This window comes from Ovis aries, chromosome 3, assembly GCF_016772045.2.
Source record: "Ovis aries strain OAR_USU_Benz2616 breed Rambouillet chromosome 3, ARS-UI_Ramb_v3.0, whole genome shotgun sequence".
NCBI classification, from domain to species: domain Eukaryota; kingdom Metazoa; phylum Chordata; class Mammalia; order Artiodactyla; family Bovidae; genus Ovis; species Ovis aries.
In genome coordinates, this window is record NC_056056.1 from 207,873,430 (window position 1) to 207,895,998 (window position 22,569).

General features: G+C 40.5%; 1 protein-coding gene across 1 annotated transcript in view; it reads left to right on the forward strand.

The window, feature by feature from the left end:
- EM4B (EM4b protein) overlaps positions 1–22,569 on the forward strand; it is a 55,011-nt gene that overhangs the window by 13,208 nt on the left and 19,234 nt on the right. The window contains exons 3-7 of the mRNA XM_042247593.1: positions 7,145–7,453; positions 7,551–7,859; positions 10,945–11,037; positions 11,120–11,434; positions 14,467–14,781. Of these exons, the coding sequence (XP_042103527.1) occupies positions 7,145–7,453; positions 7,551–7,859; positions 10,945–11,037; positions 11,120–11,434; positions 14,467–14,781 (1,341 nt within the window). The remainder of the gene's footprint in view (positions 1–7,144; positions 7,454–7,550; positions 7,860–10,944; positions 11,038–11,119; positions 11,435–14,466; positions 14,782–22,569) is intronic.

The following is a 22,569-nucleotide window of genomic DNA, read 5'->3' on the forward strand; positions in this document are numbered from 1 at the left end:
CTCACCTCCCCAGAAGACTCTATAAGACAAGCAGGTACATCTGACCTTGGCTTCTGTGAAGTCATGGTTTTTCCCCTGGGCCCCAGTGGGTTTCCCTCGGAGCTCAGCTGGTAAAGAATCTGCCTACAATGCAGGAGATCCTGGTTCAATTCCTGGGTTGGGAAGATCCACTGGAGAAGGAATAGGCTACCCACTCCAGTATTCTTGGGCTTTCCTGGTAGCTCAGACAGTAAAGAATCTGCCTGCAATGCTGGAGACCTGGGCTCAATCCCTGGGTTGAGAAGATCCCCTGGAGGAAGGAAAGGCTACCCACTCCAGTATTCTGGCCTGGAGAGTTCCATAGACAGAGGAGACTGGCAGGCTAGAGTTCATGTGGTCACAAAAATTTGGACATGACTGAGCGACTTTCACTTCACTTCACTTCCCTTGTTCATGTGGAGTTCCTATGATCAAGCCCCCTGTACTTCAAAACCAAGTGCTCTGGGGGCTCCTCTTCCTGACGCCAGACCCCCAGGGTGAGGAGCTTGACCTGAGTTTCAGAAACGTTCTGTGGGTAATCTGTCATATAATTATTTTCCAGTTTGTTAATCATTCACCTGGTGGGTATGAGGTTTGATTATATTGTAAATACATCTCTCCTACCATCTTATTGTGGCTTCTTCTTTGTCTTTGTGTGTAGAATATCATTTCTAATAGGTTATACTCTTTTTTGTTGATGGTTGTTCAAAAGTTAGTTGTGCTTTTTGTGCTTGTGAGAGGAGATAAGCTTAAGTCATTATACTCTGCCATCCTTCGTATTTTATCTTAAAAGGATAAGGGAAAACTGAAAGTGAAAGTCATTCAGTTGTGTCCGACTCTTTGAGACCCCATGAACTAAACAGTCCATGGAATTCTCCAGGCCAGAATTTTGGAGTGGGTAGCCTTTTCCTTCCCCAGGGGATCTTCCCAACCCAGGGATCGATCCCAGGTCTCCCCACATAGGAGGTGGATTCTTTACCAGCTGAGCCACCAGGGAAGCCCAAGAATACTGGAGTGGGTAGCCTATCCCCTCTCCAGAAGATCTTCCTGACCCAGGAATTGAACTGGCTTCTTCTGCATTGCAGGCAGATTCTTTACCAACTGAGTTTTCACAGAAGCCCTTAAAATGACAGTTTGTCACTTAACAAATAATAAAACAAATTAATAAATCTTATAAAATGTTGCTGCTATTTTTATCTTAAATATTCTATTATCTCAAACATGTGCAATAGTTTTTGTATTTATTCACAGAATTATCATTTAGAGCAGTCTTTATAGCTTCGGGTAGACCCAAATTTTCACATGTTATCACTTTCTTGTACCTTACTGGAACATTTTGTGTGTGTTTGTAGTGATGGTCTGGTGGTCTCAAATTCTATCATCTTTTTTATATGAAACATTTTAACTTTTAATAATTTTAAAAAATATTTTCACCAGTGACTGTGTTCTAGTTTAGAAATTTTCACCACACTGAAGACTTTTTTACATTGGCCTATGGCTAGCATTGCCTCTAATAAATAACCAGTAATACTTCGAGTGAACTCTGGGAGATGGTGATGGACAGGGAAGCCTGGCGTGCTGCGATTCATGGGGTCGCAAAGAGTCGGACATGACTGAGCAACTGAACTGGACTGAATACTTATTTTTGTCCCCCTTTACATAACATGTCAATGTTTCATGCCACTTTTTTTTTTTTTTTGGTTTATCACTGGTTTTCAATAATTATATTATTAGCTGTCTGAGGTAGTTTTCCTTATTTTTATCTTTTAGAGTTTGTTTAGCTTTTTGGCTTCGTTTATAGCTTTTGTTAAATTTGGGGAAAATTCCATCCATTATTTACAACTAGTTTTCTACTCATCCCTTATTCTGAGTCTCCAAATATATATATTTTTACATGGTTTACTGTTGTCCCAAATGCCACAGAGTTCCCATCCATGGTTCATTTTCTGGCTCTTTTTTCTCTCTGCCTCAGTTTGGCTGGTCTCTATTGATAGGTGTTTAATTTCCCCACCCCCCTTTTTTGTTCTGCCATATCTAACCTCTTTTTATGCTAATCCAGACAATTTTTCATTCCACGTATTGATTTTTCAGTTTTAGAAGTTCCATTTGGCTATTTTCTAGTTTTTTCTCTTTGTTTTATTTATTTATTTTTTTTGCTAAGCATATTTACATTACTGTCTTTATTAGCAGTCAATTAAATAATTTGTTATTCTGGAATCTGTTTTTAGTGATTGCTCTTTTAAAATTTTGCTATGAGTTACATTTTTCTTTTTTAGAAAGCCTTGTAACTTTTTGATTGGATGTTGGGCACTGCTAGGATGTCCTTTAACAGAATGAATTCTAGCAACAAACAATCAGAATACGGAGACTAATATAAATACAGCCAAATATCAGGGAATTTTACTTGATGAATCAAACAATGTTTTTCATTGAGTTACATTGCATTCTCTTAAAAATATGTTCCTTGGGTGGCAAAGTGATAAATTTTTATTTTGGTTTCTCTACTTTAACTTCAAAACTTCTTGTTATCCCACTTTTGCTTGCCATATACCCAAATCATACTCTACTTCTACAGCAGTTGCTTTCCTTTTTCTATTTTATTTGCCATCCATCCATATCTTTTAAAATTGTGTTTGCTTGTCTGAAGTGGGAGAAATGGGAAAGGATGGAACAGTTGGGTAGCATATAAGAGGAGCAGAGTGCAATGAAATATTCTAATTACAAATTTAACAACTATTTTCCCTAAATACTTGTGTATTTTATACAGATTGAGGCTTTTAAAACTCAGAACTCTGCAAATTAGGCCTTACTTGATTTCTGCTTCTTTATTACTCTCTTCTCCCTCTCTTTTTGCGCATGCCACCTTCTTTCAAGATTATAAAATATATAAGAAAGAAATTAATGAAGATATAGATAAATGAAAAAGCATCCTGTGTTCATGGGTTGGAAGAATCTATATTGTTAAAATGTCTACACTACTCAAAGTGATCTACAGGTTTTACATAATCTTTCTCAAAAGTCCAGTGGCATTCATAATAGATATAGAAAGTACAATTCTGAAATACAGTCTAAAATACGTATATTGTTTACTTTCAATCTATTCATGATTTTTTGTTTCCTTACCATTATTGACTTTTAGTTTCATTCCACTGTGGTCAGGAAAGATACTTGGAATTATTTAAGTTTTCTTGAATTTGTTAAGACTTGTTTGTAGGCTAACAATGCATTTACCCTGGAAAATATTCCATGTGTGCTTGAGAAGAATGCATATTGATTTTCTGTTTGAGTGATCTGTTAATTATAGAGAGTGGGATATTGAAGTTTTCTATTGTTAATGTATTGCTTCTGCTTCTCCCTTAAGAGCTGTCCATGCTGTCCTGTATACTGAAATGCTATAATGTTGGGTGCATATATATGCGTAGTTGTTATATCTTCCAGCTGAACTGTCTCTTGTGACAATTTTTTACTTGAAGTCTCTTTTGTCTGACTTTGATCTCTTTAGGTTATTATTTGCATGGCATCTCTTTCTCCACCTGTTCACTTTCAGCCTACCCGAGTCATGAAATCTAAAGTGAGTCTCTTATACACAGTATGTAGTTGGATCTTGTTTTTAATCCATTCAGATAATCTATACTTTTTCATTTGAAAGTGCAGTACATTCACATTTATAATAATATTGAAGGATAAGGACTTACATTGCCTTTTTATTAACTTTTCTCTCTGTTTTATAGTTTCTTGCTCCTCCTTTCTTCTGTGTTGTATTTATGGCTTGATGATTTCTTATAGTGATATGCTTTGATTAATTTCTCTTTTTTGTGTGTATGTACAATACTTTTTATTGTAGTTACCAATGAACTTGTATAAAACATTTTCTAGCTATAGCAGTCTATAGCAAAGTTAAGTACTGTTATGAAAACAACTCAATTTCAATAGCATGCAAAAACTGCATTTTATTCCTCCCATACATTTTAAGTGATTGATATCAGAGTTTACTTCTTTCTATATTGTGTTTCCAACAGCAGCTTTCTGTAATTATAGTTACTCTAAAGATGGTCTTTTGATTTATATTTAAATACTAATGTTAAAAGCAAGTTATGTACCAATATTACAATATTCTGTATTTCCCTTTAGATTTACCAGTAAGATTTACACTTTCATATGTGAAGATACTTTTGTATCCTTGTTTTGTTTATTCATTGAAACTTGAAGAACCCTTTTAGCACTTTGGTAATGTAGTGATGATGAAATCCTTCAGATTTTGCTTGTCGTATATATATATATATATATATATATATATATATATATAGAGAGAGAGAGAGAGAGAGAGAGAGAGCCTGGTGGCTCAAATGGTAAAAAAAAACCTTCCTACAGTGCAGGATACCCAGGTTTGATCCCTGGGTTGGGAGGATCCCTTGGAGAAGGGATTGTCTACCCACTCTAGTATTCTTACCTAGAGAATTCCATGGACAGAAGAACCTGGAGGGCTACAGTCCTTGGAGTCACAAAGAGTTGGACATGACTGAACAACTAACACACACACAAATGTATATATAACATGTATATGTTATATAGTGTAAACACACACATATTATATAACATATATAATATACATATATTATTGTTTGGGTACTGGTTGTGGTTCCGTTTGAACTTGCGTCTCCTGCATTGGTAGGCTGATTCTTTACCTCTAAGAAACCTGGGAAGCCCTTTTGTGTGTGTATACATATATATGTGTATATATCTAATAGCCCCATTTTTAAAGGATAGTTTATCCATGTAAAGCTTTGATGATTGGGTTGGCAAGGTTTTTTTCTTGTGGTACTTTTGATGTATTATGCTGCTCTCCTGGACTTCAAGATTTCTAGTTTTAAAGGGTTTTTCTTGGTGACAAGTCACTTTTTTTTTTCCTGTTTTCAAAAATTTCTCTTTATCTTAAAGTTTGGTAATTTAATCATAACGTGTCTTGGTGTGGACCTCTTTGAGTTTCACCTATTTGGGAACTCATAGGCTTCATGAGTCAAGATCTCCATTTCCCTCCCTAGATATGGAAATTTCTAAGTTATTATTTCTTTGAATAAGCTTTCTGCTCCTTTATTTCTTTTTTCCTACTGGGATTCTCAAATATATATATATATATGTGTGTGTGTGTGTGTGTGTGTGTAATGGTATCCCATATGTGCTATGTATTCTGTTCACTGTTTTTTCATTTTGTTTTTCTAATTTGATAATTTCAAATGGAATGTCTTCAAGCTTACTGATTCTTTGATTTCCTTGATAGAGTTTCCTTGATGCTTTCCTTTGGATTTGTAATTCAATTATTGAATCCTTGAGCTCCAGAATTTCTGTTTGGTTCTTTTATTTATGTTTTCTAGTTCTTTATGAAGCTTCTTATTCTGTTCATGTATAGTTTTCCTGATTGTGTTTACTTGTCTTTCTGCATTCTTTTGTGGGTCACTGAGCTTCAAAACAATGAATTTGAATTTTTTATCAAGCGGTTCATAGATCTCTATTTCTTTAGGATCAGTTTGGGAGCTTTCCTCTGGTGGTGTCATGTTTGCTAGATTCTTCATCATCTGGGTAGGCTTGCACTGGTGACTGTGCATTTGAAGGAGCAGACACTTCTTCCAGACTTTACAGACTGGTTTCCACAAGTAAATATTTACTGCCTTGTCCTTGAACTGATAGGACTGCCTCTGGAATCAGGGACTAGCAAAGCTGGAGTTAGGTTATGTTGCTGCTCCTGTAGCTGCTTTGGGGTCTATGGTCAGTGGGTATGTAGCAAAGGCATGGATGGATGTGGTTTTCTCTGGGTTCCTGCATGGTCAGGATTGCCTCCCTACTTTGGTAGAATGGGTCTGGATAAGTGAAGGGGCTGCTTCATAATCCGTACTCAGGTCTGCAGTTGGCCCTCCTATTACCAGAGTTTCCAACAGGTTGTGCCTCCTTCTGGATGTCTGGGCAGACAGGACTGCCCGGAACATGGTGGTGCAGAGCTGGAGCAACATTATGGAGCTGATTCTGGGTCCACAGTTCTGTCTGAAGTTGGCAGGCATGTTGCTGGGGGCACCCTGTTTCTGTGGGAGAATGAGAGCAGGGGAATCTCCTTTTCTATCATCTTGATGTCAAATATGGATACAGAAAAAGCACAATAATAGAATTAAAATCAGTTAAATATCACCCCTTAGCATTTTCTGTTATTCCTGTGTCAGAAGGAAAACCTGTAATAGGAACTGTTTGGCAAACTCACAGTCCTGAAACTTCCAATCAGAACTCACTCTCTCCCAAGGTCATTGACAAATCCTGGGGTTTCAAGAGAGATGGTTAGGACCACACACCCTCTTCTATGACTCTCTGAGCTATGTTAACTCATGTTCTTTCCCACTGAAGTCACCTAAGAAATTCTTGGAATTTTTGCCATTAAAAATTATCAGAAAAATATAAAAACCATAAATGTCGATTATTTACAATGTCTATATTTCTTCTCTCAGACAACCTCCCTACAGGGTAGCATGCATTCTTAGATCCTGCTTCATGATTTTCCTTACCTAAGTCACTTGAGAACTAGCTCCTGGGAAAGAAATCTATTCAAAATAATAGACTCACAAGTCTCAGGAAAATTTTCTAACTTTGTCTAGATGACAGATCTCTATTCTGTCATAGTTCTTGTCTCTCTGGGATGGTTCTGTTTTTCATATGTCTGCATTCACATTTGAATGCCAACACATTAGGCAATTTCCTTGGGCTCTGTAGTCCTGGGCTCCTACATGTAAAATTCACTTCTCCAACCAATGATAAATTACATGTTCCTGGTATTCAGCCATTTCTGATGATAGGTTTTGGGCTCTGTAGTTTCCAGGCCTGTAGATTAAGGAATTCATATTTCTAACTATTCTCAGAGTATACATTGTTGGGATACAGTCATCCAAACTGACCCTGCAAATACTTCTGAATTTCTCTTCAGAATTTTGTTCATGAAAAGGCAATTCTGACACCAACTATCAAATTCTCTCTCCATACCCCACTCCTGGAAAAGAAAAGCATTCACATCATTGCCTATGTGTGTTGTTTCCATTTGTCAAGTCAGGATCAAGAACACTCACTGGGTTTCCTTGTTTGTTCCTCTTAGGATTTATGCGTCTAGCTGATGGAGATAGACCCTGCTCGGGGCGAGTAGAAGTTCATTCTGGAAAAGATTGGACCCCAGTGTCTGATGGGAACTTTACATTCCCCACTGCACAGGTCATCTGTGCAGAACTGGGATGTGGCAATGTTGTGTCTGTCCTGGGACACGTGCCCTTCAGAGAGTCAGATGGCCTGGTCTGGGCTGAAGAGTTCAGGTGTAAAGGAGAGGAGCCTGAGCTCTGGTCCTGCCCCAGAGTGCCCTGTCCAGGGGGCACTTGTCACCACAGTGGAGCTGTTCATGTTGTCTGTTCAGGTGAGATGTAGATCAAGTTTATAACCTCTCCACTTACCTTGTTCAGGTGAGAAAATAAGACTGTTGAAACTCTGTCTCTTTCTACCAATGTACACAGAAGTCCGACTCATGAAAAATGGCTCCTCTCAATGTGAGGGGCAGGTGGAGATGAATATTTCTGGACGGTGGAGAGCACTCTGTGCCTCCCACTGGAGTCTGGCCAATGCCAATGTTGTCTGTCGTCAGCTCGGCTGTGGAGTCGCCATCTCCACCCCTAGAGGACCACACTTTGTGGAAGGAAGTGATCAGATCTCAACAGTCCGATTTCACTGTTCCGGGGTGGAGTCCTTTCTGTGGAGTTGTCCTGTGACTGCTCTGGGTGGTCCTGACTGTTCCCATGGCAACATGGCCTCTGTGATCTGCTCAGGTAAGAGAGGGTGAAGGGCTACTGGTACTCAGGATGCTTCTGGAGTGAAATGTCCTGAAGAGCAGAGAGTGACAGGAAACTGGCATCAAAAGTCAGATATTTCATGGTGAAATGTGGTTCTTCTCATTGTTCATTCATTTTCCAACTCAGAGCAAGAAGTGGTAAAGGGAAATAATGTATGTTTAAGTAACAGTATTATTTAAATATAATCATGAAAATAATGTAAAAGCAGTAAGTGTAGACTTCAAACATATACCCAGATCAGCAAAGAGAACATTCCCAGCATCACAGTCACTGTTCTTTCCCCATGACTCTGTCTCCCTCCTCTCCAGCTAAAACTGCCTTCCCAACTTCTACTACCATAGAATGTTTTATCGTTTTTTGAACTGTGTATAAAATTATGCAGTATGTTTTCTTTTGTGTATAACATTGCATCACCATTATATTTGAGATTCACTCATGATGTTGCTTGTAGAAGCATTTTATTAATTTTTATTACTGTAGAGTATGTCTTTGAATGATCACACGACCATGAATTGATCCATTCCACAATAGATAGTAGAGATTTGAATTGTTTCCTATTCTTGACAATTACAAAAATGATGCTACAACTTACCATTGACAATGACTTTGGGTGCAAACATGCTATCTTGTGTATTTAACCTATGGTCTTTCATTTTCATTTTCTTAATGGTATGGTGTCCTTTGATGAGCCAATCTCTTAATCTTAAGAAATTCCTGCTTACTAACTTCTTCCTTAACGTTTAATGCTTCTTATATACTTTAAAAATAACTTTGTCTACTCTAAGACCATAAAAACACTCTCCAAGAGTGTCTCATAGAAGTTTAATTATTTTTCTCTTGCATAGAATTGTGCATCCCTTCTGCAACTGATATCCATGTAAGTTAAGATCAAGTTTCATATGACATCGAACTGACTCAGAATCTTTTTCTGAAAAGACTCTTTTCCCCACTGCAGTGCCACCTTTATCATAGAAGAGCATATGTCTGAGTCTTTTTTAAGACTCTCTCTTCTATTCCATTGTATCATTTCTCTATCTTCGCACCAATACTGCATTTTTTTAATTATTGTAACTTTATAGTAAGTCTGGATAATTTTAATGTATAAGAGTTACTTTATATTATTAACTCTTCCACTTTTGTTGCTTTTTTGGTCAACTGTGTTGGTCATTCTGGTTCTTTTGTATTTTATTCCAATTTTGGAATCAGATTTTCATTTAAAAAACATATGTATTTATTTGACAGTGTTGGGAATTAGTTGCAGTGTATGGATCTTCATTATATCTTGTGAGATCTTCTGTTATGACACATGGACTGCCCAGTTGTGAGGCTCTTGTGAGATTCTCTGTGGCATGTGGGGTCTTAGTTCTCACACCAAGGATCGAACCTGAGTCCTCTGCATTGCATGGTTGAGTCTCAATCACTGGACCAGGAGAGACATCCCTCATCTTGTCATTTTTCATCAAAAAAAAAAAAAGCATAAATGTATTTTGTTTGAGATTAGAGTTAATCTACACAGAAATTTGAGGTGGTTGACTGATGATGTTGAATCTTCCAATTCATTGGCATTATATATATCTATCCCTCCATTCAATTAGGTGTCCAATTTCTCTCACAGGTTTTGCTCATCTTCTGCTAGGTTTTTCTCCTAGGCATTTTATGTTTTTGATATTATAAGTATTACTTTTAGTGGAAATGTCCTAGGAATGATTTATCTCTGACTTGTTTTTACTTTTCCTTTTTTTAAATCTTAATGTAATTTAAGACTTACAGTAAAGGTGTAAGAATAATATAAAAATCCAGAAGACCTTTAGTTGGATTTCCCAATGTTAGTATTCTGCTTTATTCTCTCCTCCCAACTGACATCTCTCTCTGTCTCTGTTTCTGTCTTTCGTTCTCCGTCCCCCTCTCACCACATTTCTCCATGAATATGTAAAATCTTTCTGAATTAGGTTGCAGACATGATGTCTCTTTACCCCTAAAATACTTCAAGGGATTTCCTTATGTAACCACACTTCAGTCAAGTCATCAGACGACTTCAGCTCCAGATGACATCTAAGTGCACCCACACGAAAGACTCTAAGACAGAACTGCCAAGTGGGATCTTTCCCAAATTACTTACCCAGGAAGTCTTAAGCAAAATGAAGTATTTTTTGCTTAAATGGCTAAGTTTTACAGGAAATTTTATTATACAGCAATATAACCAGGACACGCTTCCCTCGTGGCTCAGTAGTAAAGAACACACCTGCCAAGTCAGGAAATAGATGTTCCACCCCTGGGTCTTGAAGATTCCCTGGAAAAAGAAATGGAAACCCACTGCAATATTCTTGCCTGAAAATTCCCATGGACGAGGAGCCTGGTAGACTACATTCCATATGATCCTTAAAAGTATCAGACATGATTGAGTGACTAAACAACAGCAACAACAACCAGGACACTTATTACATGACCTCTTATTTAGAGACCCATGCATCTCTAAATAGAAGACTATTTGTCCTCTGATCTTCTGTTTACTGTTTCTACCTTATGCCAAGCTAATGTGTTGAAACGCTTACCCTTTATTTCTTAATAGTGGCTGTTAAGTTTTTCAGCTCTATCTGTTGTTATTTTGTCAATTTTTTTTGTCAGTTAATTCCAGGAGGCTATTTAAATTCTCCATCAGATAACTCTAGTAGCTGAATAACTTAGGAAATTCTTTCTAATGTCTATTTCCTCCTGGTTCTCTATGAGATTTCTTTTATATGTGTATTGTTTTTAGTGACAAACACTGTAGATGAAAAAGTGGTAGAATCCCTTTGGGAAAGATTTTATTTTACTTTTCCTGTTTATGGATAGATTTAGAGACAAAAGGGCTTATTAAACTTATTCTTAGTGCAGTGGTTGCCTGAAACCAATTGTGGCATAGTCAGAAGCAGAACTCTCCCTAGAGAAGGTGAGCCCTAAGATTATGATAACCTTACTGTTACATTGTTTACCTCAGACTTCATCACTAGGTCATTATTTAGCTTATTTCAATTTCCTGTTCTTCAATCCACCAACCCTCTGATCATTGCTGTTTCTACAGGAAACCAGACCCAGGTGCTGCCCCAGTGCAACGACTCCATGTCTGAAAGAGCAGGCTCTGTAGTCTCAGAAGAGATCGCCCCCTACTGCTCAGGTGAGGGTCCCACAGGACAGAAGAACGTTTTCCCCGCCCCCGCCGCGGTCAACGCCCCATTGTCCCATTTCTCTCTCCTCAGATAGCAGACAGCTCCGCCTGGTGGACGGGGACAGTCCCTGTGCCGGGAGAGTGGAGATCCTCGACCAGGGCTCCTGGGGCACCATCTGTGATGACGGCTGGGACCTGGATGATGCCCGCGTGGTGTGCAGGCAGTTGGGCTGTGGAGAAGCCCTCAATGCCACAGGGTCTGCTCACTTCGGGGCAGGATCAGGGCCCATCTGGCTGAACGACTTGAACTGCACAGGAAATGAGTCTCACGTGTGGAACTGCCCTTCCCGGGGCTGGGGGCGGCACGACTGCAGACACAAGGAGGACGCGGGGGTCATCTGCTCAGGTCTGTGCTGCACACTGTCCACAGGCTTGGGGAGAGGTGGAGCCCTGGGGGGCGGGAGTCTGAGCCCTGAGGGAGAGATGCTGAAAGGACCAGAGAAGAAAGCTTCCTCCCGTGGATCTGGTCTTACCAGCAGACGTGAAGACTAGGTGCTTTCACGTCCTCCTGAAGCAGCGGACCTTCTAGTCCTTTTTTTCTCAGCAGAGTTTCCTGGCAGAGCCGTTTCTTAGAATTTCCAGTTGAAAGTAGGATTCACCTTGCCTTACATATGGGACAAAAATCTTAAGTCCATCGTACTAGTTTCTGTTTGCTTCTGTAACAAATTACCACACAATAGTTTAAAACAACATATATTTATTGCCTTAGAGTTCTGTAGGGTCGATGTTCAACAGGATCTCCCTGTTGGAATTAAGATTTCAGCAGGGCCACATCACTTCTGAGTCTTTGGTGAAGAATCCCGTTTTTTATATCAAGTTTCTTTTCAAACGATTTGCGTTCCTTGGCTCATAGCCTCCCTTCATCCATCATCAGACCAGCAACACTGCACGTCTCTAACCATTATCCAGAGTCACACCTCCCTAGAGCCAGAGCCAGAAAAGAGTGCTTCTGTTGGTTTGGCCAAAAGGTTCCTTCTTCTTTTTTTCTTGTAAGATGGTCTAGTAACACTTAGTTGTCTTTCACTTCATTTGAAACAATTTTGTTAGACTGTTTTGTGGCAGCTAGCATATCAACATGCATCTTTTCAAAAAAAATCAAAATTGGTGAATTTTTGAATAGCCATTTTAATATTGAAAATGGAAGGGAAAAAAGCAACATTTTCAGCATATCATGCTTTATTATTTCAAGAAAAGTTAGAAACACAACTGAAATGCAAAACGAATTTGTAGAGTGTATGGAAGTGAGGTGACTGATCACAATCAAAAGTGATTTATGAAGTTTTGTGTTGGAGATTTCTCATTGAACAGTACTGTACAGTAGGGTAGACCAGTTGAAGTTGATAGCAATCTAATTGAGATATTACTTGAAGACAATCAATGTTAAACCATGCAAGAGATAGACAACATACTCAAAATATCCAAATCAAGCATTGAAAGTCATTTGTACCAGCTTGGTTATAGTAATTGCTTTGATGTTTGGGTTTCACATAGGTGAAAAAAAACCTTCATGGCAGTATTTCTACATGAGATTCTCTACTTAAACATAATGAAAACGTTTTGCTTTTAAAACAATTTGTGATGGGTGATGAAAAGTGGATCAGTTCAGTTCAGTTCAGTCGCTCAGTTGTGTCCAACTTTTTGTGACCCCATGAATCGCAGCAGGCCAGGCCTCCCTGTCCATCACCAACTCCCAGAGTTCACTCAGACTCATGTCCATCAAGTCAGTGATGCCATCCAGTCATCTCATCCTCTGTCGTCCCCTTTTCCTCCTGCCCCAATTCCTCCCAGCATCAGGGTCTTTTCCAATGAGTCAACTCTTCGCATGAGGTGGCCAAAGTACTGGAGTTTCAGCTTTAGCATCATTCCTTCCAAAGAAATCCCAGGGTTGATCTCCTTCAGAATGGACTGGTTGTATCTCCTTGCAGTCCAAGGGATTCTCAAGAGTCTTCTCGAACACCACTGTTCAAAAGCATCAGTTCTTCGGCACTCAGCCTTCTTCACAGTCCAACTCTCACATCCATACATGACCACTGGATAAACCATAGCCTTGACTAGATGGACCTTAGTCGACAAAATAATGTCTCTGCTTTTGAATATACTATCTAGGTTGGTCATAACTTTTCTTTCAAGGAGTAAGTGTCTTTTAATTTCATGGCTGCAATCACCATCTGCAGTGATTTTGGAGCCCCCCAAAATAAAGTCTGACACTGTTTCCACTGTTTCCCCTTCTATTTCCCATGAAGTGATGGGACCGGATGCCACTGCACAATAATGTAGAATGGAAGAGATTGTGGCACAAGTAAAATGAACCACCGCCAACCACACCAAAGGCCAGTCTTCTTCCAAAGAAGGTGATGATGTATATGTTGTGGTATTGGAAAGGAATCCTCTATTAAGAGAGTACATTCCAGAAAACCAAATGATAATTCTAACAAGTACTGTTCACCATTAGATCAACTGAAAGCAGCGCTTAATGAAAAACATTCAGAATTAATCCAACAAAAATGCATAATCTTCCATCAGGATAATACAAGACCACATACATCTTTGTAGGCCAGGCAAAAACTGCCACAGTTTGGCTAGTTCTGATTCATTAACTGCATTTACCAGACTTTGCAGTTTCAGCTTTCCATTCATTTAAATCTTTACAAAATTCTCTTAATGGAAAAAATTTAAATTCCCTGGAAAACTATAAAACACACTTGGAATACTTCTTTGCTTGGAAAGATAAAGTTTTGGAAAGAGGGAATTATGAAGTTGCCTGAAAACGGCAGAAGGTAGTGGAACAAAATGATGAATATGCTGTTCAATAAAGTTCTTGGTGAACATGAAAAATGTCTTTTATTTTGACTTAAAAACCAAAGGAACTTTCTGGCCAACCCAACAGAATGTGATTAGACTGGGTTCACACAGTTAATCCACAATAGTCCAGCTTAACTTCACCATCCCGAGATTCTTAACCTTAATCACATCTGTGAGATCCCTTTTGCCAGGTAAAGTAACACATTCATGGTTCCAGGGATTTGGATGAGACCTCTGAGGGTTCATTATTCTGCCACCTCCCCAATATCATATCACATCCCTTTCACGCTGTCTTAGAGGTTTTGTCAGGAAGCAGAATTCAGCTCCCCTCCCTACAGGTACCCAAGTTGCTCTTCCTTTCTGTTCATATGCACTACATCATGGTGGTAGAAATGTTTAAAAATAAAGACACAAATGGACAAAGTCAGGGAAAAGGGAGACAACTTTCAGTCTTATCACTTAATGGGTATCTCCTCAGCTAGTTCAGGATGAATGGGCACTATTTCTGGGAGAGAGGGAAACCCAGAGCACTGAGTGAAGTTCTCACCAGTCCTGATTCCTCCCTTTCGATCTTAGAGTTCCTGGCCCTCAGAATGGTGAGCGAGGACCAGCAGTGTGCTGGGTGGCTGGAAGTTTTCTACAATGGGACCTGGGGCAGTGTCTGCCGAAGCCCCATGGAAGACATCACTGTGTCCATCATCTGCAGTCAGCTTGGCTGTGGGGACAGTGGAAGTCTCAACTCTTCTGTTGCTCTTAGAGAAGGTTTTAGACCTCGGTGGGTAGATGGAATCCGGTGTCGGAACACAGATACTTCTCTCTGGCAGTGTCCATCTGACCATTGGAATTATACTTCATGCTCTCCAAAGGAGGAAGCCTACATCTCATGTGCAGGTGAATTACGGTCTGTTTCTGTGTCTGCCTTAAACCCATAGAATGATAATAGTGAGATTTTATATTTTCATATTTAAGTAATTAATTTAGGTCTACAAAATGAAGTTAAGACCAGTACAGTTAAGTCAATCAATGGTGTCCGACCCCTTGCAACTCATTGGACTGAAGCTCGCCAGGCTTCCCTGTCCATCACCAACTTCTGGAGCACACTCAAACTCATGTCCATTGTGTCAGTGATGCCGTCCAGTCAGCTCATCCTCTGTCATCCTCTTCTGTTCCAGCCTTCAATCTTTCCCAGCATCAGGGTTTTTTCTAATGAATCAGTTCTTCACATCAGGTAGCCAAAGTATTTGAGTTTCAGCTTCAGCATCCGTCCTCCCAATGAATATTCAGGACTCATTTCCTTTAGGAGGGACAGATTGGATCTCCTTGCTATTCAAGGGACTCTCAAGAGTCTTCTCCGAAATTAAAAAAAAAAAAAAAAAGAGTTTTCTCCAACACCATAGTTCAAAAGCATCAATTCTTTGCCACTCAGCTTTCTTTACATTCCAACTCTCACATCCATACATGAATACTGGGAAAACCATAGCTTTGACTAGATGGACTTTTGTTGGTAAAGTAATGTCTCTGCTTTTAATATGCTTTCTAGGTTGGTCATAGCTTTTCTTCCAAGGAGCAAGCAACTTTTAACTTCATGGCTGCAGTCACCAAATGCAGTGATTTTGGAGCCCAGAAAAATAAAGATTGTCACTGTTTCCATTGTTTCCCCATCTATTTGCCATGAAGTGATGGGACCGGATGCCATGATCTTAGTTTTCTGAATGCTGAGTTTTAAGCCAACTTTTTCACTCTCCTCTTTCACTTTCAAGAGGCTCTTTAGTTTGTCTTTGCTTTCTGCCATAAGTGTGGTGTCATCTGTGTATCTAAGGTTATTGATATTTTCCCAGCAATCTTGATTCCAGCTTGTGCTTCTTCCTGCCTGGCATTTCACATTATGTACTCTGCATATAAGTTAAATAAGCAGGGTGACAATATACAGCTTTGATGTACTCCTTTCCCAATTTGGAACCAGTCTGTTGTTCCATGTCCAGTTCTAACTGTTGCTTCCTCACCTGCATACAGATTTCTCAGGAGGCAAGTTAGGTGGTATGATATTCCCATCTCTTTCAGAATTTCCTACAATTTGTTGTGATCCACACAGTCAAAGGCTTTGGCATAGTCAATAAAGCAAAAGTAGATATTTTTCTGGAACTCTCTTGCTTTTTCGATGATCCAGTGGATGTTGAATATTTGATCTCTGGTTCCTCTGCCTTTTCTAAATCCAGCTTGAACATCTGGAAGTACCCGGTTCATGTACTGTTCAAGCCTGGACTGAAAAATTTTGTGCATTACTTTGCTAGGGTGTGAGATGAGTGCAATTCTTTGGCAATGCCTTTTCCTTTTCTTTGGGATTGGAATGCTGACTGATCTTTTCCAGTCCTGTGGTCACTGCTGAGTTTTCCAAATTTGCTGCATATTGAGTGCAGCACTTTCACAGCATCATCTTTTAGGATTTGAAATAGGTCAAGTGGAATTTCATCATCTCCACTAGCTTTGTTCATAGTGATGCTTCCTAAGGCCCACTTTGCATTCCAAGAAGTCTGGTTCTAGGTGAGTGATCACACCGTAGTGGTTTCTGGGTCATGAAGGTCTTTTCTGTATAGTTTTTCTGTGTATTCTTGCCAGCTCTTCTTAATATCTTCTGCTTCTGTTAAGTCCAGTGCTTTCTCTTGGCAGATGGTCGACACTAAAATCAGACTGATAATATTCTTTGCAGCCAAAGATGGAGAAGCTCTATACAGTCAGCAAAAACAAGACCAGGAGCTGACTGTGGCTCAGATCATGAATTCCTTATTGCCAAATTCAGACTTAAATTGAAGAAAGTGGAGAAAACTACTAGACCATTCATGTATGACCTAAATCAAATCCCTTATGACTATACAGTTGAAGTAAGAAATAGATTTAAGGGGCTAGATCTGAAAGAGAGAGTGCCTGAGGAACTATGGACAGAGGTTTGTGACATCGTACAGGAGACAGGAATCAAGACCGTCCCCAAGAAAGAGAAATGCAAAATATCAAAATGGCTCTCTGGAGAGGCCTAACAAATAGCTGTGAAAAGAAGGGAAGTGAAAAGCAAAGGAGAAAGGTAAGATATACCCGTTTGATTGCAGAGTTCCAAAGAATAGCAAGGAGAGATAAGAAAGCCTTCCTCAGTGATCAATGCAAAGAAATAGAGGAAAACAACAGAATGGGAAAGCCTAGAGATCTCTTCAAGAAAATTAAAGATACCAAGGGAAGATTTCATGCAAAGATGGGCTCAATAAAGGACAGAAATGGTGTGGACCTAACAGAAGCAGAAGATATTAAGAAGAGGTGTCAAGAATACACAAAGTTCAGTTCAATTCAGTCGCTCAGTCGTGTCCGACTCTTTGCGACCCTGTGAATTGCAGCACTCCAGGCCTCCCTGTCCATCGCCAACTCCCAGAGTTCACTCAAACTCACGTCCATTGAGTCAGTGATGCCATCCAGCCATCTCATCCTCGGTCGTCCCTTTCTTCTGCCCCCAATCCCTCCCAGCATCAGGGTCTTTTCCAGTGAGTCAACTCTTCGCATGAGGTGGCCAAAGTACTGGAGTTTCAGCTTTAGCATCATTCCCTCCAAAGAAATCCCAGGGTTGATCTCCTTCAGAGTGGAGTGGTTGGATCTCCTTGCAGTCCAAGGGACTCTCAAGAGTCTTCTCCAACACCACAGTTCAAAAGCATCAATTCTTTGGCTCTCAGCCTTCTTCACAGTCCAACTCTCACGTCCATACATGACCACTGGATAAACCATAGCCTTGACTAGACGGACCTTAGTCGGCAAAGTAATGTCTCTGCTTTTGAATATGCTATCTTGGTTGGTCATAACTTTTCTTCCAAGGAGTAAGCGCCTTTTAATTTTATGGCTGCAATCACCATCTGCAGTGATTTTGGAGCCCCCCAAAATAAAGTCTGACACTGTTTCCACTGTTTCCCCCATCTATTTCCCATGAAGTGATGGGACCAGATGCCATGATCTTCGTTTTCTGAATGTTGAGCTTTAAGCCAACATTTTCACTCTCCTCATTTACTCTCATCAAGAGGCTTTTTATTTCCTCTTCACTTTCTGCCATAAGGGTGGTGTCATCTGCTTATCTGAGGTTATTGATATTTCTCCCAGCAATCTTGATTCCAGCTTGTGTTTCTTCCAGTCCAGTGTTTCTCATGATGTACTCTGCATTGAAGTTAAATAAGCAGGGTGACAATATACAGCCTTGACATACTCCTTTTCCTATTTGGAAACAGTCTGTTGTTCCATGTCCAGTTCTAGCTGTTTGTTCCTGGCCTGCATACAGATTTCTCCAGAGGCAGGTCAGGTGGTCTGGTATTCCCATCTCTTTCAGAATTTTCCACAGTTTATTGTGATCCACACAGTCAAAGGCTTTGGCATAGTCAGTAAAGCAGAAATAGATGTTTTTCTGGAACTCTCTTGCTTTTTCGATGATCCAGCAGATGTTGGCAATTTGATCTCTGGTTCCTCTGCCTTTTCTAAAACCAGCTTGAACATCAGGAAGTTCATGGTTCACGTATTGCTGAAGCCTGGCTTGGAGAATTTTGAGCATTACTTTACTAGCGTGTGAGTTGAGTGCAATTGTGCGGTACTTTGAGCATTCTTTGGCATTGCCCTTCTTTGGGATTGGAATGAAAACTGCCCTTTTCCAGTCCTGTGGCCACAGCTGAGAAAGAACTATGCAAAAAAGATCTTCATGACCCAGATAATCACCATAGTGTGATCACTCACCTTGAGCCAGACATCCTAAAATGTGAAGTCAAGTGTGCCTTAGGAAACATCACTACTAAAAAAGCTAGTGGAGGTGACGGAATTCCGGTTGAGCTATTTCAAATTCTAAAAGATGATGCTGTTAAAGTGCTGAAGTCAATATGTCAGCAAATTTGGAAATCTCAGCAGTGGCCACAGGACTGGAAAAGGTCTGTTTTTATTCTGAACCCAAAGAAAGGCAATGCCAAAGATTGCTCAAACTACTGCACAATTACACTTATCTCACACACTAGTAAACTAATGCTTAAAATTCTCCAAGTCAGACTTCAGCAATATATGAACCGTGGACTTCCAGATATTCAAGCTGGAGATTGGAAAGGCAGGGGAAGCAGAAATCAAATTTCCAGCATCTGCTGGATCATGGAAAAAGCAAGACAGTTCCAGAAAAACATCTATTTCTTCTTTATTGACTATGCCAAAGCCTTTGACTGTGTGGATCACAATAAACTGTGGAAAATCCTGAAAGAGATGGGAATACCAGACCACTTGACCTGCCTCTTAAGAAATCTGTATGCAGGTCAGGAAGCAACAGTTAGAACTGGACATGGAACAACAGACTGGTTCAAATTGAGAAAGGAGTATGTCAAGTCTGCATGTTGTCACCCTGCTTATTTAACTTCTATGCAGAGTACATCATGAGAAATGCTGGGCTGGAAGAAGCACAAACTGGAATCAAGATTGCTGGGAGAAATATCAATAACCTCAGATATGCAGATGACACCACCCTTGCAGCAGAAAATGAAGAAGAACTAAAGAGCCTCTTGATGAAAGTGAAAGAGGAGAGTGAAAAATTTGGCTTAAAGCTCAACATTCAGAAAATGAAGATCATGGCATATGGTCCCTTCACTTCATGGGAAATGGATGGGGAAACAGTGGAAACAGTGGCTGACTTTATTTTTCCGAGCTCTAAAATCACTGCAGGTGGTGATCGCAGACATGAAATTAAAAGACGCTTACTGCTTTTGAACTGTGATGTTGGAGAAGACTCTTGAGAGTCCCTGAAGCTGCAAGGAGACCCAACCAGTCCACCCTAAAGGAGATCAGTCCTGGGTGTTCATTGGTAGGACTAATATTGAAGCTGAAACTCCAATAGTTTGGTTATCTGATGTGAAGAGCTGCTAACTCATTTGAAAAGACCCTGATGCTGAATGATTGAGGGCAGGAGGAGACGGGGACGATAGAGGATGGGATGGTTTGATGGCTTCACCTACTCAATGGACATGGGTTTGGGTGGACTCCGGGAGTTGGTTATGGACTGGGAGGCCTGATATGCTGTGGTTCATGGGGTCGCAAAGAGTCAGACATGGCTGAGTGACTGAACTGACTGACTGATAGGTCTATACCATTTCTGTCTTTTATTGTGCTCACTTTTGCATGAAATATTCCCTTAGTGTCTCTAATTTTTTTTGAAGAAATATCTAGTCTTTCCCATTATATTGTTTTCCTCTATTTCTTTGCACTGATCACTGAGGAAGACTTTCTTATCTCTCCTTGCTATTCTTTAGAACTCTTCATTTAAATAGGTATATCTTTCCTTTGCTCCTTTGCTTTTCATTTCTCTTCTTTTCACAGCTGTTTGTAAGGCCTCCTCAGACAGTCATTTTGCTTTTTGCATTCCTTTTTCTTGGGGATGGACTTGATCATTGCCTTCTGTACAATGTCACAAACTTCCATCCATAGTTCATCAGGCACTCTATCAGATCTAATCCCTTGAATCTATTTGCCACTTCTACTTTATAATCATAAGGGATTTGATTTAGGCCATACCTGAATTGTCTAGTCATTTTCCCTACTGGGACTGAGCCAGAACTGTGTCTGTGTCTCCTGTTGAGGTGCAAGTCAGCAGTGCCCTGCTGCAGTGGCTCTCGGTGCAGCAGACCTGGGTATGGCATAAGCTGTCTTGGAGGAGGTCACCATTACCCTGTCATAGAACCACCAGAAATTACACAGGGCTGGGGAAACAGACTCTTGGAGGGCACAAACAAAACCTGTGTGCACCAGGATCCAGGAGAAAGGAGCAGTGATCCCACAACAGACTGATTCAGACATGCCCACGTGTGTCCAGGAATGTTCAGCAGAGGTGTGGGTTGGCAGTAGCCTGCTTCAAGGTCGGAGGCACTGAGTGCAGCAGTGGGTACAGGGGACCTTTTGAAGGAAGTCACCATTATCTTCATGACCTCTATCATAGTTTGGCCTCAGGCGAAGCCACAGGAAGGAAACAGCCCCACCCATCAACAGCAAATTGGATGAAAGATTTACTGAACATGGCCCCACCCATCAGAACAAGACCCAGTTTCCCCCTGTCAGTCTCTCCCATCAGGAAGCTACCATTAGCCTTTCATCCCTATCCATCAGAGGACAGAAACAGGATGAAAACTACAATCAAAGAAAACTAACCAAACCAATCACATGGGCCAGAGCCTTGTCTAGCTCTATGAAACGATGAGCTATGCCGTGTAGGGCCACCCAAGATTGACAGGTCATGGTGGAGAGTTCTGAAAAAACGAAGGGAATGGCAAACCACTTGAGTATTCTCCCCTTGAGAACACCATGAACAGTATGAAAAGGCAAAAGGTATGACAATGAAAGACGAACTCCACAGGTTGGTAGGTGCCCAATACACTACTGGAGAAGCGTGGAGAAATAACTCCAGAAAGAATGAAGAGACAGAGCCAAAAGGAAACAACACCCAGTTGTGATGTGATGGGTGATGGAAGTAAAGTTCAATGCTGTAAAGAGCCATATTGCATAGGAACCTGGAATGTTAGGTCCATGAATCAAGGCAAATTGGAAATGGTCAAACAGGAGATGGCAAGAGTGTACATTGACATTTTAGGAATCAGTGAACTAAAATGAACTGGAATGGGTGAATTCGACTCAGAAGTTAAGATGAAACTTTAATCCACATGTTCCAACACTATTTTAAAAAATTTGCAGTTGACATAATTCACATAACAGTATTAGTATTAGTTGCAGGTGTACAACATAATGTTTATGTATTTGTACGTATTGGAAAATGTTGACTATCCTAAGGATAGTATAGCTACCAGCTTTTCTATGGTTATTTTTGACTGTGTTGTATCTTCCTTGCTGCACACAGTCTTTCTCTAGTTGTGCTGTGCAGGCTTCTCTTGTGGTGGAGCACTGGCTCCAGGGCACGAGGGCTTCAGGAGTTGCTGCACACAGGCTCAGTAGTTCTGGTTCAAGGGCTCCAGAGCACAGGCTTAGTAATTGTGGCACACAGTATTAGTTGCCCTGTGGCATGTAGGATCTTCTTGGGCCAGAGATCAAACCAGTGTCCCCTGCATTGCAAGGTGGATTCTTAACCACTGGACCACTAGGGAAACCCTTACATTTTTCTTGTGATGAGAACTTGTAAGGTGTACTTTGTTACCAACTTTCTAATATAAGATACAGTATTAACCCAGGTGATGCTAGTGGTAAAGAATCCCCTTGCCAATGCAGGAGACATAAGAGACGTGGGTTCCCTCCCTGGGTTGTGAAGATCCCCGCAGGAGGAAATGGCAACCCTACTCCAGTATTCTTGCCTGGGAAGTCCCATGGATAGAGAAGCCTCTCAAGCAACAGTCCATGGGTCACAAACAGATGGACAAGACTGAGCACCCACACATGCACACATTAACTGTACTCCCCATACTGTACATTACATCCTCATGACATTAACCTTAGTGCTGGAAGTATGCTGTTGTTTAGCCACCAAGTTGTGTTCAACTCTTTTCCACCCCATGGACTGTAGCTTGCCAGGCTCTTCTATCCGTGAGATTTCCCGGGCAAGAATACTGGAGTGGATTGCTGTTTCCTTCAGGGGATCTTCCTGACCCAGAGGCCAAACCTGCATCTACTGCATTTCTAGCAGATTCCTTACCACTG